Source organism: Daphnia carinata, chromosome 1, assembly GCF_022539665.2.
Source record: "Daphnia carinata strain CSIRO-1 chromosome 1, CSIRO_AGI_Dcar_HiC_V3, whole genome shotgun sequence".
Lineage (NCBI taxonomy): Eukaryota > Metazoa > Arthropoda > Branchiopoda > Diplostraca > Daphniidae > Daphnia > Daphnia carinata.
Genome location: NC_081331.1, coordinates 6,616,484 through 6,632,536, shown reverse-complemented (window position 1 = coordinate 6,632,536; position 16,053 = coordinate 6,616,484). Strand labels below are relative to the sequence as shown.

The window sequence follows — 16,053 nt, the reverse complement described above, 5'->3', positions numbered from 1 at the left end:
AATCTGTTAACAACTGATATAACATATGGTGCAATACACCGGCATAAAGCGAACAACTTACTGTAGATAAGTTTTAAGCAATGCGTAAATATCTCTGATATGAGAAAACGTTCAGTTAACGGACACAACGAATAGTTGAAGAACGACTTGGACAGAAGCAGGCTACTTATCAAACACTGTGTCACGTACACAGAATAGTGCTTTAGTCCATTTGAAGAAAAAGTGAATGGGCCACGTTCGAAAAATAAAAAATGTATTCTAAGCAGGCTGACAACTCTAGGAGTGCTGCAGCGGCTACCAACCGATTGGCACTAGGGCGCAATATTGAGGAGTTCAGTCCAACCGAGCAAGTTGAAACACCAGTAATTAGGGGCGAAACTCCAATTGTCAGTATGTCCCACTTTTCTGTGATTTTGTTTGACGTGGAAGAAATCAAAAAGCGTTTAATCACTAAGAAACTTGTGCGAAATTTATTTCTGTTCGTAGAAAGAAAGCCAGGATGTGATGGGAGTAACGGTAAGCTTTTTCGAGCTTGCATTCAAAGCGAAGATGGAACGGCCGGTCGTCAATATGTGTACCTTACCGGCAATCTAGGAGGAAAACCAAAAAGCTCCACAGATCCGAAAAAGAGGGAAATTTTTGAAGGGTTCTACAACTACGATGTTCCAGTAGCCATCGTAAAGACAATGCTGGTCCCCGGCAAACAGACGAAGAAAGAAATGGAACGGGAGTTTCGAATATTGAAAGAACTCGAAGTCCACGAAAATTTTATCCGCTATTACTCTCAAGAAATAGATATGAACTTTGTGTAGGAATCAGCAACCTGCGTTTATTCTTTTATTCTTTCTTTGAAACCTTTTTTTAAATTTTGTACACAGGTACCTTGCCACAGAACTATGTCTGTGTTCTGTGGCAGATCTTTTGGATCGAGAGCTCGGAAATAAATTCTACATGAATGCGGATATTCTGTTGAAATTGCCAGAGAAAGAAATCCTGCGACAGGCAACGAGAGGGCTCAATTACTTGCATGATAACAACTTCATCCACCGAAACATCAAGCCAAATAACTTTCTTATTAAGAAATTGGATTCGTCCGTGAAAACGGACACGGACACAAACCGCACATGCCGATTTGTGGTTAAAATAACCGATTTTCGTCTGGCCAGAAAGTATGACCCTGAGAACGATTTAAAGCTATCGGGATCTGCTGCATCAGAAGGATGGGAAGCACCGGAAAGCAAGAATACGACAAAAGATCTTAGCAAAAAATTGGATGTCTTCATTCTCGGCTGTTTCTATCACTATGTCCTAACCGCACGGACGGGCAACAAAACACCCAAACATCCATTCGGCGACAATGACACTCAGCGTCGGGCCAACATGCAAGTTCGAAACTATTCAGACTACAAAAAGCACTATAAGTTCGTTCTCAGTGAAACTAAGGAAGAAAAAAAAATGAACGAAGACTTGGTAAAGCTTATAGAGTCGATGTTGAATTTTGAAGAGAGCGCACGTCCAACGTTACAAGAAATCCTTGACAAACCTTATTACAACCCTTCCATTGATGATAGTTATGCGATATACGATTATAAGATACGTGGCCATTGTGTTATCTTTAACCAGCAGGTTTTTGAAGAAAAAAAACAGGTATCACGATGGAAGTTCTAATACCTCATCATTTTTATTGATTTACTTTTATTGTGTTTTAAACCAGAACCGCGGAGGGAGCGACAAGGACCGAGATGCGTTACAGGATACGTTTAAAAAATGGGGTTTCGAAACCGAAGTTTTTAATAATGTTGCATCCGTTAATTTGAAAACCCAAATCAGTAATCTGGCCAAAAGAAATTGGAAGGATTATGGTTGCCTTGTTGTGTGTCTTTTGTCTCATGGAGTCGAAAACGCAATCCTATGCTCCGATGGTCGATTCGTTAATATTAATGAACTCAAGTACGAGTTCTCTTTAAATAATTGCCCCAGTCTATGCGGCAAACCGAAAATTTTCATCGTCCAGGCTTGTCAGGTGCCACTAAATGAAACGGACTGGCTTTCCCACATTCGCGATACTTTTTCATTTGCTTTCGGTTTGTAACTCATCTACTCACATTTCTCAGTTTATCAATAGCCTTCGTGCGAAATAATTTGATTTTGTATTTCTGCTATCCAGGTAAATGGCAATCACCTTCCACAGTCCGAACGCCAAAAGCGGAAATTAACACCAACCTTGAAATCAAAATAAGACAAGACGTTCTGAAGTATCCTCCACTAATGGATTTCATAACTATCAAAGCAGCTCTGGCCGGCTTCGAATCCTATCGGTTATTCCAAGAAAAGGCTAATAATCCTGCTGAAATAACGCATCTGGGTAGTTCTTTTATCCTTGCTCTCTGTAAGGTTTTGTCAGAAGAATATTTGGACGAAAATTCCTCTTGTGATCTAGAAGATTTACTTAGACGACGTGTTCAGGGAGAAATCAATGAATTGTCAAAACAAGTAGAGGTGTGGCAAACCATGCAATGGGAAACATGTCTGAGTAAATACCTTCGATTTCGCAAACGTAAAGCCTAAAACGTTGACAATATACGTAGTAAGACCGACAGAAAGGACGATAAGCATTTCATCCCAAAGCACTAGCGTTTCTTTAACTTGAAGGTTCATTTTGAATTTGGTATGTTATGCCCAGCAGTAAAACAATAGGAGATCCAAGTTGCTGTTGGTTAATCCTGTCTGTTTAAAATGTACGACTAGAAAATTGTCATCTGTAACATCTCTTGCCAATACATTGGATACCTTCAGTCAAAGACACGTCAGAAAGACTTATAAAATTGAACTGAATTTGTATTCCCTCCAAATTCGCTCGAAGCCATGATCAAAAAGCACTAAGATTATTCTAACACAGCTTATTATACTACGGAAACAAATCAATCGTTTATAGTATTACGTATATTTGATTAGATGATGTAGAAAGGGCACGGAAAGTGTGGGAGAGCGATACATTGGAAGCATCACCGGCCACAGTTCAATTAACGTCAAGTTTTTCAAACTTTGGTTGTCTGTTAATTCAAAATTTGTTTGCTGTTTAACAAATAAGGAAACTGGCCGCCAAAGCTCGTCTTGGCCATCTCCTCTACTACCGTGCCACCTTTGCCTGATAATGGTAGAGTTTCCCACTGGATAAGTGTAATGATTTGGAAATACTTTGCGGGTAATCCTATAACGCACGGATTAGATTGAAATCCAATTGTTAATAAATAAAACAAAGACAAAAAATTGATTTTAAATTTTATTTGTATTTAACTGACAGAACAGTAAATTAACATTCAATTGCTTCAATGTTTTGTTTGTAATCAACTGACAGAACAGCGAATTACCATTAAGACAAGCCGAACGAGAGCCAAAACAAAAGTATAAAAAAAAGAAAGAAATGGGAAAGATAAAGGGAAGCAAAACGGAAGAAAAAGGGATGAAAAAGGGAAGAAAAAGATGGAATGCTTGCTCAGATGTCTCTACAGTAACACACTTCCAGAACTGGTTGGCTCATTTAAGGAAAAACTCCCCCCTAAAGGTAATTGCGCATTGTCGCAGAGGTGAGGGACAACCTATTCATTCTGCCCACATCACGAGACAATCAACTCTCGTGAGGGACAACTGTTAACTCTGCCATCACCACGAGACAATCAACTCTCGTGATGGTCTTCTTCCGGCGAGTGCGTGCTAGTGAGAGATGACAATATTGCTCGCCATCCCGTCACTTGCAACGCAAGCTTGTGCCACGAAGAAGACAACTGAAACAGAAAGAAAACATGAATTGGTTAGCCCCCACATACGACAACGAACAACTCTGTTTACGGGTTCTCCGCCCAGCTCTTTTGGTTTGCTACTGGGGAAGGACATCTTCACAAGTATAGAATTAGAGAGAAGCCGAAAACAAGATTAAGCATTTTGGTTTACACAGTGTTGAAAGAGAAAGGAAAAAGACTCATCGATGCACTTACAGGGCTGCAGCCTCAACCTCAGGGCCATTGGGGCCACTAACCGTCTCCGGTTCGCCGCTAGCAGGTTCATGTATCGGCTCTGAAATCTTCACATCGTTGTCGACGGCCGGTTCATCCACAGGTACGACAGACTCGTCAGTCTTTTCGATTTTAGCCTTGTGTATTTTGCGCGCCGCCGGTTGGATAGATGGAACGTATGTGCTAGCCGGAACAGGTCGGGCCCGGAATGGGACGGGTTTCACCTTTTCTGGTGGGGAGGTTTGAACCACGATCTTCTTGACTGGTGGAAGATGAATCGCCTCTGCTTCGGAGCTAGCAGGTTCATCTATCGGCTCGGAAACCTTCACATCGTTGTCGACGTCCGGTTTGTCCATAGTGACGACAGATTCGTCAGTCTTTTCGATTTGGACCTTGTGGATTTTACGTCCCGGGTGGATAGATGGACTGTATGTGCTGGCCGGAAGAGGTCGAGCCCGGAAAGGAACGGGTTTTACTTTTTGCGGTGGGGATGTTTGAACCATGACCTTCTTAGCCGGTGGGTGAGGCTCCTGCTTAACTGCCGAGCAATCTTTTGGATGTTTGTAGGTGCTCAAAGGAACAGGATTGGCCCGGAAAGGTTTACGCACAAAATCCTCCAGAGTCTTCTTTTTCCCTGGAAGAGGTTTCATGGCGAAGAGTTTGTCCGTCCGATCCATCGTCTCTGGCTTCACTGGTTTTGCCTGCCCGGCCGTACGACTGGTGGTAATATCAGGTTTCTGCACAGGTGCTGTTGATTTAACGTGCACCTTCTGGGTTCTGGTGGCAGTTGCAGTTTTAAGGCAAGCCGAAACGGCCGAGGAATCGTGATGAGTCCGGATCTTGTTGGCATGGCTCACGTTGGCAGGTACTGAGCGTTTCTGGTGGCCGACAGCGGGGTCAATCTTACGGGAATCTTTGCCGGGTTTTGCAGGTGCAGCAGGAACGCTGGTGTCCGGTAACTTGGAAACAGATTTGCGTCCGGTGAAAGAATTGACCCGCGCAGATACATGTGGGAAAGCCTTTTTCGATCCTGGAAGAGGTTTGGGGGATGGGAAAGAAGTATTGAAAGCCATTTTTGATAACTTTTAAAGTTGCTGAGAGCGTACTTTAATGTCAGAAAAATGTAGATAAATTCGTACGTATATACGACTGCTTATGTACAATTACCTGATACAAGAGTTTTTTGCGACCGTCGTCCCAACTCCAAATTTCAATTTGAAACATACAATTTCAATAGCATGTCATTAAATTTTACATTTTCTCTTTTCAATTTGTTTATCACACACAATTGAGACAATAAATTATATAAAACAGTTTTCGAAAATCGAAAATACGACAAAAATCAACAACGATATGGAGATTCTCATTCGTCCCACCAGTTGGATCACTCCAACATGTACAGCATCAACGCGAGCAACGTAAAACTGAATACAAGCTTTAATATTTCATAATACTCCGCGCAACGCGGAAAACGAAAAATATTTGCTGTTGAGGCCAAATGGCTTGACACTGCGTAAATTCTCTTTTCCCTTTGAATATAAACATGTACAGTACCGGCTTCTCATTCGTGATTGTTTAGGTAAGTAAATGAAAATTTAATTTATCGTGTTGATTAGGGAGCACGGAATTAAAACAACTGAGAACTTTGGTAAAAAAAAGGTGATGCGCATACGTCAAATGACAAGAAATATTTCGAGGGAGAAGAGGGATTTGTATTACATCCTGCATGAACGAAGTCGCTCACAGATTTGGGAACAAACAGCCAATGCCTCGTGATCGATATAAGCAACAGTTAACTGGGGGTTGAAAAATGATTTTAAGTGAACTCCCGGATGCGTGAGGAGCACTTCAAGGATGCCGATGCAATGCCAGATCGTATCTTCTTGACTCCATGGCGGATTGTTGAACTCCATGTAGCGGAAAAGGCAGGTCTTTAAGCAGTAAGTTGAAGGCTTCGTCTTCTGCTTAATCAGCTGTTGATGCGCATCGTCAGCATACGCTGATATATTTCGTTGACACAGCATTACCAGCAGTTTAAGAACACGGTAACACATGCGAACTTCTTCGCCAGTTTGTAGTAACGTATCCCTCTAGAAGTTCAATTTAACAATTATTAGAGTGGATTGCTTTGTTCTATCGCGCATTCTCGTCACTTCACGACGAACACATTCCGAAATTCTAATCAACACTTCTCACCTCTAGAGTAGGGTAAGACAGTCGCCATTCCGGTGGGCCACATTTGTCACGAAACGGTACTAAGTATTCGGTTTCTTCCTCCGAATTATCCGATGATGATGTCATGTCACGCAAAGATGTTGGAAACCTTCTAACGCTTCCAGGCCGCAGCAAGTTAGAACGAGATATACCAATAGTGATGTCGATACTAATAGATATAACCTGGCCGTAACCACAAAATGTGAGGTGGAGCGTCGTGCAAGTCTCGCCAAACGAGATGTCACGAACATGGATGTTGAAACAACCAACGCGTTTTGTTGCTGCTCGGAGAAGTTGGTAGAAATAATAAACAGCTCTTCCGGAGGAGATTCCATGTCGCCCATTCTCGTGACACAGGAAGGTAGCCTGGCTGTTGCCACAATACGATACGCAGCCGCAATCGTCTTTGTCTTCGACAAAATGCGACAGCACCACCAGGAAATCAAATTCGTCCAGTTGAAAAAGCCTCGTTTGTTCAGCGCTGCTTCCATAGAAGATGAGACGCTGCGTAGCAAAACGAGGGTCCAGTTTCTCTACCTCGTCGATTAAACACCGGATGTAACTGTTGACGGATAATTGGAGGTGGCACCAGACGCAATTTCGATAGACACACAATCGGCCGCATCTCATACCGATTTCTGCAACAGCAGTCACAGCTAAACGAAAGATAAACAAGAAAATGTATCCCAATTGCTACGATTGAATTACTACTTTAAAAGTTATACAACGTAATGAATTGTAAATAAAATCTGCTATATGTACCTACCAGCGAAATCTAATTTATCGTCCAGATTGTTCCAAACCCGCAACAAATTCTCCCAATGGTTGATTTGCGGTGCTCTGACGTAGTTGTCTGTCGCATTGAAAATGTAGACGTGGTCGATGTGAGTTGGAATGGAGGCTTCTATCCTAGCCATAGAGCACGGAATACAAGTCGCTTGAACTGTCGGTTTGGAGTAGAGATTTCGGTGAAGGTTGTCAATATCCTTCAGAACGAAAGAGCTGTCCCACGAGCAGCAGGTACACAGAGGAGTACCTTTCTGTCGTACAAAGTTATCCACATAATTGATGAAGCATTTGCCATTGACGTCCAAAATACGGGTACTGACGAAACCAGCCAAGAACTGAACTGTTTTCATGCAACCACTCTTAGCTGCTTGATGAAGGGGTGTCCTGCCAAGTGCATCTGGCAAATCGACCAGCTTCCGTACGAGTTCTTCACTCAGCGATGAAAAAAATAAAAATAAATTGAGCTTATCAGCGTACTGACACGTCAGATGCAAAATGGTTTCACCGTCCGAGTTAGTGGCCGCGAGATCCGCACCGTTATCAGCCAAAATGTTCAGCGACGTGATGATACAAGCTTTCTGATATTGCGCGCATAAATGAGTAGCGCGGATGCCATAATAATCTGTCTGATTAACATCCTCCAAAGGGATTAGCAATTTCATCGCAGCAGGTAGCTGATCCGTCTGATTGTATTTGCATACAAATGACAGTGCCGACTGCGAGTTACTAGTGTTCGATCCATGAAAGCCATTTTGAACAAGGAATTCGACGGCGCTTGGTAACTCTTTCGTTTGGTTATACTGACATAGTACGTGAAGCGCAGTCTGGCCTTGTGCGTTCTTGGCCGTTACATCTGTTGCCGTCATGCCAGCTTCTACGAAAAATCGCATCACGGGAAGTAGATGGTCGGTTTGGTTGTAGCGACATAGGATGTGAAGGACAGTATTGTTTTTGTCATCTCTCAAATTCACACAAGTTCCACTCTCAACCAAACATCGGGCCACGTTAAGCAGATGTGACGTTTGATTGGCCTCGCATAATATGTGAAGCGCCGATCCAAATCCTTTGGCCCGACCACCGTTCTCGTTCATTCGGATCCCGCTCTCAACTAACAGACGCACGGCGCAAAGTAAGTCGGGCGTTTGATTCACTCGTAGCAACTCTGATGATTAATTAGGCAGTGAATTAAGTACAATGGCAGAAATCGAGGAAGATAATCAAAACCAGTTTACTGTGTAAAGCATTTTCATCGTTCTCTTGGCGGGCATTAACATCCGCTCCGTACTGGATGAGAAGAGACATCAGTGGAATAAGAGTGGCGCTATGATTGGTCCATATAAGCTTATGTAATGGCGTGCTCGAGTCGGCAGATCTTTTATTCGGATTTGCGCCGTGCTGAGAAAAATAGAACAACGTGATTATTATTCGTATTTTATTTGTTAAAGATTCGAAAATTACTTGTAGTAGCAAGCGAACTAGGTCAATGGCGTTCGGCTTGGAGTTCGTCAAACAGACAAGATCGAGGGCAGTAGCAGAATACGCGGATATGACGTTGACGTTAACTCCTCGGTCCAGATAATCCGATATGATTTCAACTGCTCTCGGCTCTTGGTCAGAACGATAGTAACATATCGTAAGGAATTCTTTTTCATCCTGTATTTTTTTTTTTTTGCAATTCAATAAGCCCATTGAATTGTGCCAAAATTTAACTAATTTTGATTCTTTTCCATTGACACGCGTTGATTAGTTATAGCTTTATTATGCTACTGTACTAAATAACGAGAAAGACAATAATTGGCAGATAAATTGCGAAACAACGGGATTAAAAAGGGTTATTTTACGTGACACAAAAATCGTTCTCATACCTCACTCAGCGTTGGAGAAAGCAGTTTTTGAAGCTCACAAAAGTGGTCCACTGGAGGCTTTGGTAACTCCGGACTCATTTTGCGGACAGTCCTCTTCGTACCAACCATTCTCGCAGACTGGTGGTGGGCTTCTGTGAGAAGTAGACCTCAAATTTCCTGTTGAAGGTCAACAAACGTGAAACCCTTCTGCGTTGAATGACTGTGTGCAACATCTGATGGATCAAGCAATGATACAACAGAGACAACAATTGAAAACACAAACAAATCCTTTGCCAGTATAACTGCCTTAGACCCTCTGATTATTGACTTAAGGTAATTGGCAAAAATGGCGTCGAGCTAGATTAAACGCAATGACGGTGCAAAAGAGGCACACTACAGCGCTTCACTTCAAGGCAATGCGGCTCAGCGTGAAACGGCAAGATGCAAACAGGAGAATTACATGACACGTTTGCTTAATGAAGAAGCCATTTGCTAATCATATGTAAAGGACGAAATGCCAATCAGCATGAAGCGCAAGGTTTCTTTAAGTTATATAAGGAACGATCAAATAATTATACATACCCCACTGGATTTCAATGTTTCTCACGCGCAGGACAAAGACTGGTACACAAACGCCTTTATTACAGCCTTAGCTGAAACTGCCTTGACTAAAACAAGAGCCTTGACTGTGAGCCGATGGTACGATTACCTTATTGGCGTCAATAAAAATTGCAAGTAAAATTTTACTTGGAAAACAAAAAAAACAAAAAAAAGTTAATAGAAACGAAATAATAAATGTGGCTTGCGGGGTAAAGTAACAGGACCATCACTCCAGCGAAAGTCAGAAATACTTAGTAGTTTCTCACTGAAGGCCAAATGCAGCTAGAAAAGCTGTAAAGCATTTTAACGAAATACGATCCTAACTAAAGAGAAAGTTCCTCGGTTAACGTTGGTGAACAAATGTGGAAAAAAGCGTACGCTGTGATGGAAGAATACAAAACAGCATACAATGATATGTGTAGTACTATTCTTGTTAATCGTATAACACTAGTACTAACTGGGAATTTTTAGTGGTACGCCAAGCTTCCGCCTCCGAGCGTTAGACGAAGGGAATAAACAAAATTATGACTTTACAATCATGCTTTCTACTTTCACATGGATAAGGTATGTCCGTAACTCATTTTTAGCTTCATGATTTGCTTCCGTAGCTCCCACATGAAGTTGTCTTATTTTTTTATACCGATGGAGTATATCATTTTAATGCTCAGCAGACATTAAAATGTTTCTGATTCCTATTTTTGGCAAAAAGGTAATGAATCGCTAGATTTCAGTATATTTTTCCGCCTTCCGTATTTTTGTACTAGACTGTTGTTCCCAGAACTTTCAACCAAACTGGGTATTCTTAAATTTGATGCCTGAAATAATGAACGTTGATGATGGTGCTATTCACGGGTGGTGCACTTTGATGTGTCACTGGTTTTAGTGCGTGAGGATGTTCCATGACGGGAAAATTAGAAGGGTACAGGAAGATCCTTAAACTTCAGGTATGTCGTTATATCTTAGATTTTATATTAAAGAAAATCAGGATTAAATTTCGTCAGAAATTGTCAGCGAGTTTATTTGGTTGCTTGACCCATAACGTGAACCCGAATAAGACCCGAAATTCCTTTCTTCAGCGGGGCATTGAAACGCTTTTGCTCAACATGTGAAAAGCCCTTGCAGCCGACAACAGTTTGATCAATGCTGCGATTCAGGTTGCAGCCATCAAAAAGGAAACTCCATAAAGGTGTAAGTAAGTTTTGGACCCAGTGGAGCCAAGTTCCAGGCTTATCATGAACATGTTCCCAATAGTAAAATTTGCCACCCTATATTTGAATAGAAATCTGTTTTTAAATGGCCTTTACGAAGGAGAAAAAAATAACGAATGAATAGAACAGATGGCAAATAAAAGGATGAAATAATAATAAATATACTCATACTGGCTCTAGTATGCGCTGAACTTCCGAAAGGGTCCTTTCAACACTAGTAACAGAGCAAAGAACTAAAGTGGAAACAACAATGTCTAAAAAAAAACAACAAAAAAAAAGTAAAAACAAATAAAATTAAACTAGTACAGCATAAAGTATCTAATGTAGTTGGTTTTGCTTCTATACCAATACTGTTATCTTCAACTTCTTTCATGTCTTCTGCATTGCTGACTATGAATTTTTCCATTTTGATGTCAGGATACTTGTGTTGGTTCTCATAAAACATAGGCTCAAAAAAGGCATTTGGTTCAACAACCGTAAGCTTAGAATTTTTGGGAAAGAACTCAAAATTGGCCCCTAACAAGAAAAATTACAATTAAACTGAATTAATGTAACATGTGAAATAAGTACCAGGGCCTGCTCCAATTTCCAAAACTCTCAAAACAGACTTTTTCCTCTGATCAACATCTGTAGACTTGTGCTCAAGCATAGAGTCAAAATGTGTTTTTTTCATGTCTCTCATTGTTGAGTGGTATTCTTTCATTACACGATTCCAAAATAAAGCAAACAACCTATAATTGGCAAAAGTGCTATAGAAAAAAATTGCATATGGTGCTCAACTGCCCCTTTTCTGTAATTATACAAACCAATTCTTGATTGTCTTTCCAAACTTCTTGTTTATCAAATACAGAAGCAGCCCAACAAATAGGGGAACAGTTAAATAGGTGGAAATCCCCATGCTTTTTTTACTACCATCATCCTGTGGTGTAGACATGTCACCAGAGGAAAGTGTCTAATATAAAGACAACAAAACCTTTTTGGCAGCAGAAATAATTTGTAATGCCAAGCAAAAACATAATAAACTAATATTGCTAAAACACTATTATACCTTAACAAATTTTAAGATGATCCACTGTGTTTCCAAAAGTGGCCTGTACGTCACTTTCCCATAGATACGCGATGAAGGGAAGAGTAAAGATCACGTGATTCACGTCCGCAAAGACAACAGTTTGACAGCCGGGTTGCAATGTATGGGGAGACAAGAATGTAGGACTGGTTGCCTGGGGTAACGCAATGCGGAACGAAACCCGGGGTCCAGGTCCAGCATCATGGTAACATGACTTGAACATCATGATCGAAACAGCTTATCACGCAAGCTTAATGATGTTGCTTGTTAAAATACGACGTTTTTTAGATTTATCTATTTTGTAGGTTTCAGGTTTCAGCAAACTAGCGGACTTAGTTGAGGTACTTGATGCTATGCTACTGGTGTACTGCAAATAATGGGCTTTTATTAGCACTTTTTTTTAGTATTACTTCACGAGACCTACACACTTTACGTACAATACATTGCCGATGGATTAAAACTATATAGCCTCTCTCGGTTGTTTTTTATATTTGAAGGCATCTTCACACAAAAAAAAATATGTCAGAATTATATTCTTTGCATTTCCAATAACAAATTAATAACGAAGAAGAATATGTAGCAATACGGCACTTTGGCAACCATGGTAATTTGCTCACAGTGTTGTGTTTACAGTTTTACAGTTGAGTTTCAATATCGGCTGTCGACAAAAATGAAAATAATTATAAAGCCTCTCACGGGAAAAGAATTCGAGCTCGAGGTTAACAAAATAATTTTTGTAGAGATCGTAAAACACCAGTTGAGTTTGCTTACATTTAGGTGAATCCAGAATGTGATGTCGAGCATTTGAAGCAGTTGATTGAAAAGAAATGTAATATGCCAGGTGCACAGCATCAGCGCCTTGTTCTCTTAGGCAAAACCCTCGCAGGTGAAACATTTCTAAAATAGATGTCTAGAATGTTACAAACCGCTTGATTTTTTAGATGGTTCATCATTATCAATATCAAAACTTACGGAAGGTTCAAAGATTCATCTCTTCACTAAAAAGGTTGATGATGGTCCCAAACGGAGTGGCTTGGATATTGCACTTTTTAATGCCCTGAAAAGTCATTTAACCAAAGAAGAAATAGAAAGAGTTGTAACTGAATTCAATAAGGAGCTGCAGACAGCATTCACTAATTATAGCCTTGATGACATTGAAAGATTGGCTGTTAACTTATTGCGATGAAATTTATCTTTTTCAAAAATTTCTTCATGATTAACTGATTAATAAAAACTTTTTCAACATGTCCATTCACCATTTGAATCAGGAATGACATTTGAACCAAAGCATGATTCATGATACATCTTCCTAATGCAGTTGGTGATCACAACTTCATTCTACTGTATCACTTTTCTCTACATGTAGCCTATACATTGAATTTTTGCTATTAGCCATAGCTGCACATAAACTAGTTCATTCTCCTCTACCCAGATTCATTTCAGGGTTTAACTGACCTGTATTTACAGTCACCTGAAGGCAAAGAGTATATTTAAGACAATGTATTCCATATGCTTATATGTTTCAAAACCTGATTTCATGAGTCTATATTAAATTATCTTCTTCGTGGAAAAAGGGGTAACGTGAGTTCCTCACCCACCCTCCTTTTTAGCCGAAAAATGACCGTTGGCTACCATTACCTGTTCCTTTACTTGTTTTGTTCTTCAGCTGCTCGTTAATAGCCAAATGTTGTTAGTCTCGTGACGTTTCCAAACAAAAAGGCAAGGCATTGGAATTTGACCGGTCACTAGTTGATCAACTTCTATGCCTACATTATTTGGTGGAAATCGCTGTTCATCATAAAGATTTTCAGGATGCATTTAATTTTTTGGGTAAATATTGTTTATTTTTATATTCTAATTCTAGAATGAAAAGTATTTTGCCCACTTACTGCTGTTTTCTTTTGCTGTTTTCTAGGAAAGAACTAATTTTATTTTCAATGGTATAGGCGATAAACTTTTCCTTCCTCTTCGGACTCGTATCTTCCAGTACTATTAAACTCCCCAATGGTAAATGTTTCTTGTAACTACATACAAACTGCAATTAATAAATTAAAATTATCTACAAAAGATGAATTCCAGACATTCGATTTGATCGAAGAAGCTCGACAGCAAATCATTTCGATCGTCGGTGGCACTCCAGCCGCCGCCGGTGAATTTCCGTATATGGTAAGGTCGTATCATCGCTAGAGTTGCGTAACAACTTAATTAAAATCGGGTTATTTTCTGTCAATGATTGAAATCCTGTTTTCAGACCGTTATGCGGTACAATGGTGGACTTCGTTGCGGTGGATCCTTATTTGGGCCTTCACATGTCCTAACGGCGGCTCACTGTTTGTACGGGTAAGATTAAAAGCTAGAAATTTTTAAAACGGTGGTTACGTCTTAAACCTAGTTACTCGAGAATCAACACCTCGGTTCGATCTTTAAACTTTCCACTTGGCTAACCACTAATTACTTATTTATTACTAATAAGAAAGCATCATTTTGAGAATTTTCTTATTTTGCGTCTAGGTTACCAGTGTCAGACACGAGCAAATTAACCGTGACTGCAAACACTTTAAAGTTGGGTACTGATGCTAACGCCGTCACGAGATCAGTATCGAAATTCATTATTCATCCAAATTACAATACCCGAAACAACGTAAGCTAATTAAAAAATGCCTTCGATATTTGATAATCAGTGCTTTATATTAGCCACACCAAAAATTATTTTATTGAATTAGAACCTCTAAATTACTGTACCTCGTATTTAAAATCAAACCGCCCTCCTGTTACGAAGGCGAAAACCATGCGCATTGGATAAAATTAAAAGCTTCAAAATGTTTATGCAATTCAACACAAGTGACAGGGTCGCGCAGAACCTTAAAAAAAACGCTAAGATATGATCACTCGCGTAATTTACTAATCGTCTGTAATAATTCAGGATAATGACGTCGCCTTGCTAGTCCTCAGTTCTCCCATTAACAACGTAGAAAAAGTTTCGCTTCCCGACGCGGAAACGGTGACAACTACGACATCCACATCATCAACAACAACAACAACAACAAGAACCACAAGGAGACCTTTCTTTCCAATAAAAACAACAAGGAGACCATCGACGGCGAAAACTACAACGAAAATTGCCATTGCTACAACAACGAGACCAACGGTAAAAACATCGACAACAAGGCGGACACCGAACATGGCAACAGGCAATCCAACAATTAAAACAACAGTAAAAACCATGACGGAAAAACCGGTTCCAAAGGTTTTCGACTCTTACGCCAACAAGCCGGCGGCCATCGCCGGATGGGGAGCAACAACTTCTGGTGATATTTTAATAAGTTTGGAATTTTATTCTTTATTAATTGCTTTATTTAACTGAATCAAAAGGAGGAAGTATTTCACAGGTACTGTTAAAAGCTACAGTCCAAGTCCTAGACAATACAATCTGTACGAAGCAATATGGCTCCTCGTTCGTTGGCGCTAATATGTTGTGCGCTGCCGCTCCGGGTAAAGACACCTGCCAGGTCAGTGGCGAAGAAAAATTTGGTTTAGATTATATAACTGAAAAAATAAACTTCGAAATCATTCTGAAATAATAATTTGGATATAGGGCGACAGTGGCGGACCGCTTCTTGTTGATGGAGTTCAGGTGGGAATCACAAGCTGGGGCTATGGTTGTGCTTCTCCAAATTATGCTGGTGTGTATACACGCGTCACCAGTTACGTCGACTGGATCTCAGCCACCCAAGCTAGCAATCCTGCTCCAGCTTCTGGCTGAAACGTATGTATCTGCAACCATCGTGAACCGAAAAACTAGAATGTTTCAGAAAATGTAACTGACGTTTGGTTTTACTCCATTTTAAAAAATGGTTATTACTTGATCAGTGTTTTATTTTGGGTTCGTTTACTGTTTGGCGTTATTTATGGTAGCATGATATGTTTGTATGATATAGGATAGTTAATAAAATAGTTTATTAAGAAAAATATTGTGCATGACACAATTCATGGAGGCGATAGCGTTAAATGGCCATTTAAATTGTCGAGAAAAACAAATTAAATGTCCCGCCATCTTCGTGCGCGTACGTCCAAATGCTACATTGCCACAATTTTAAAAACGAAAGTTGAGAGACCTCACCGCTAAGGCTTGGCCCCGCGCAGCCTCTTACCCCGGTTTGCCAAACCGATTGGTCCATCATCAATGTTAGTCTTTTTAGGGCGAAACCGGTGAAACGTAAATCATTTTTCATACTGGGTGGTGAAAGAGTTTTAAAATTGACAGCTTTAAAATACTAATTTTATAAAGAGACATTTACCAAGAATATCTATAATAATAA

The 16,053-nt window shown here is 40.3% G+C and overlaps 6 protein-coding genes across 7 annotated transcripts; 3 read left to right on the top strand and 3 right to left on the bottom strand.

Moving 5' to 3' along the window:
• Positions 1-110: 110 nt before the first annotated feature.
• Positions 111-2,801, top strand: LOC130691350 (uncharacterized). The gene is made up of 5 exons (XM_057514288.2): positions 111-390; positions 487-808; positions 879-1,647; positions 1,715-2,084; positions 2,168-2,801. Exons 1-5 carry the CDS (start codon positions 252-254, stop codon positions 2,566-2,568), a joined length of 2,001 nt encoding a protein of 666 aa, XP_057370271.1. The 5' UTR covers positions 111-251; the 3' UTR covers positions 2,569-2,801.
• Positions 2,802-3,991: 1,190 nt separating this feature from the next.
• LOC130691042 (uncharacterized) lies at positions 3,992-5,086 on the bottom strand. Its single transcript, XM_057513947.1, has one exon. It carries the CDS (start codon positions 5,084-5,086, stop codon positions 3,992-3,994), a length of 1,095 nt encoding a protein of 364 aa, XP_057369930.1.
• Positions 5,087-5,710: 624 nt separating this feature from the next.
• Positions 5,711-8,998, bottom strand: LOC130691001 (uncharacterized). Its single transcript, XM_057513897.2, has 6 exons — positions 8,882-8,998; positions 8,475-8,669; positions 8,249-8,411; positions 6,994-8,178; positions 6,210-6,883; positions 5,711-6,103 (listed from the first exon to the last, which is right to left on the bottom strand). Exons 1-6 carry the CDS (start codon positions 8,987-8,989, stop codon positions 5,729-5,731), a joined length of 2,700 nt encoding a protein of 899 aa, XP_057369880.1. The 5' UTR covers positions 8,990-8,998; the 3' UTR covers positions 5,711-5,728.
• Positions 8,999-10,462: 1,464 nt separating this feature from the next.
• Positions 10,463-11,833, bottom strand: LOC130691011 (N6-adenosine-methyltransferase TMT1A-like). The gene is made up of 6 exons (XM_057513910.2): positions 11,717-11,833; positions 11,475-11,641; positions 11,239-11,399; positions 11,014-11,184; positions 10,840-10,922; positions 10,463-10,725 (listed from the first exon to the last, which is right to left on the bottom strand). The coding sequence occupies exons 2-6, from the start codon at positions 11,600-11,602 to the stop codon at positions 10,477-10,479; spliced, it is 792 nt and encodes a 263-aa protein (XP_057369893.1). The 5' UTR covers positions 11,603-11,641; positions 11,717-11,833; the 3' UTR covers positions 10,463-10,476.
• A 527-nt stretch (positions 11,834-12,360) lies between these two features.
• LOC130691015 (NEDD8-like) lies at positions 12,361-12,981 on the top strand. The gene is made up of 3 exons (XM_057513914.2): positions 12,361-12,452; positions 12,512-12,620; positions 12,676-12,981. The coding sequence occupies exons 1-3, from the start codon at positions 12,405-12,407 to the stop codon at positions 12,918-12,920; spliced, it is 402 nt and encodes a 133-aa protein (XP_057369897.1). The 5' UTR covers positions 12,361-12,404; the 3' UTR covers positions 12,921-12,981.
• A 487-nt stretch (positions 12,982-13,468) lies between these two features.
• LOC130691010 (trypsin-1-like) lies at positions 13,469-15,571 on the top strand. Of its 2 annotated transcripts, none has more exons than XM_057513909.2 (8): positions 13,469-13,564; positions 13,681-13,741; positions 13,803-13,900; positions 13,986-14,074; positions 14,246-14,375; positions 14,658-15,042; positions 15,107-15,243; positions 15,330-15,571. In XM_057513909.2, exons 1-8 carry the CDS (start codon positions 13,547-13,549, stop codon positions 15,495-15,497), a joined length of 1,086 nt encoding a protein of 361 aa, XP_057369892.1. In that variant the 5' UTR covers positions 13,469-13,546; the 3' UTR covers positions 15,498-15,571. The 2 variants fall into 2 exon arrangements, with proteins under 2 accessions (XP_057369892.1, XP_059350521.1); XM_059494538.1 differs by having other exon boundaries at positions 13,532-13,564; positions 13,650-13,741; positions 15,330-15,569.
• The last annotated feature ends 482 nt before the right edge of the window (positions 15,572-16,053 follow it).

Excerpts from the sequence above, each read along its gene's own strand:
- LOC130691001 (XM_057513897.2), bottom strand. The coding sequence starts at position 8,989 with ATGGTTGGTACGAAGAGGACTGTCCGCAAAATGAGTCCGGAGTTACCA. Across the intron at positions 8,670-8,881 it reads TTTCTCCAACGCTGAGTGAG|GATGAAAAAGAATTCCTTAC; the intron begins GTATGAGAACGA and ends AAAAAAATACAG. Across the intron at positions 6,884-6,993 it reads CGATAAATTAGATTTCGCTG|CTGTGACTGCTGTTGCAGAA; the intron begins GTAGGTACATAT and ends TCTTTCGTTTAG.
- LOC130691015 (XM_057513914.2), top strand. The coding sequence starts at position 12,405 with ATGAAAATAATTATAAAGCCTCTCACGGGAAAAGAATTCGAGCTCGAG. Across the intron at positions 12,453-12,511 it reads GAAAAGAATTCGAGCTCGAG|GTGAATCCAGAATGTGATGT; the intron begins GTTAACAAAATA and ends GCTTACATTTAG. Across the intron at positions 12,621-12,675 it reads CTTAGGCAAAACCCTCGCAG|ATGGTTCATCATTATCAATA; the intron begins GTGAAACATTTC and ends TTGATTTTTTAG.
- LOC130691042 (XM_057513947.1), bottom strand. The coding sequence starts at position 5,086 with ATGGCTTTCAATACTTCTTTCCCATCCCCCAAACCTCTTCCAGGATCG.
- LOC130691350 (XM_057514288.2), top strand. The coding sequence starts at position 252 with ATGTATTCTAAGCAGGCTGACAACTCTAGGAGTGCTGCAGCGGCTACC. Across the intron at positions 391-486 it reads GGGCGAAACTCCAATTGTCA|AAAGAAAGCCAGGATGTGAT; the intron begins GTATGTCCCACT and ends TTCTGTTCGTAG. Across the intron at positions 809-878 it reads GAAATAGATATGAACTTTGT|GTACCTTGCCACAGAACTAT; the intron begins GTAGGAATCAGC and ends TTTTGTACACAG.
- LOC130691010 (XM_057513909.2), top strand. Across the intron at positions 13,742-13,802 it reads TACTATTAAACTCCCCAATG|ATGAATTCCAGACATTCGAT; the intron begins GTAAATGTTTCT and ends TATCTACAAAAG. Across the intron at positions 14,075-14,245 it reads GCGGCTCACTGTTTGTACGG|GTTACCAGTGTCAGACACGA; the intron begins GTAAGATTAAAA and ends TTTTGCGTCTAG.
- LOC130691011 (XM_057513910.2), bottom strand. The coding sequence starts at position 11,602 with ATGTCTACACCACAGGATGATGGTAGTAAAAAAAGCATGGGGATTTCC. Across the intron at positions 11,400-11,474 it reads GGAAAGACAATCAAGAATTG|GTTGTTTGCTTTATTTTGGA; the intron begins GTTTGTATAATT and ends TGCCAATTATAG. Across the intron at positions 11,185-11,238 it reads GGAAATTGGAGCAGGCCCTG|GGGCCAATTTTGAGTTCTTT; the intron begins GTACTTATTTCA and ends TTTTCTTGTTAG.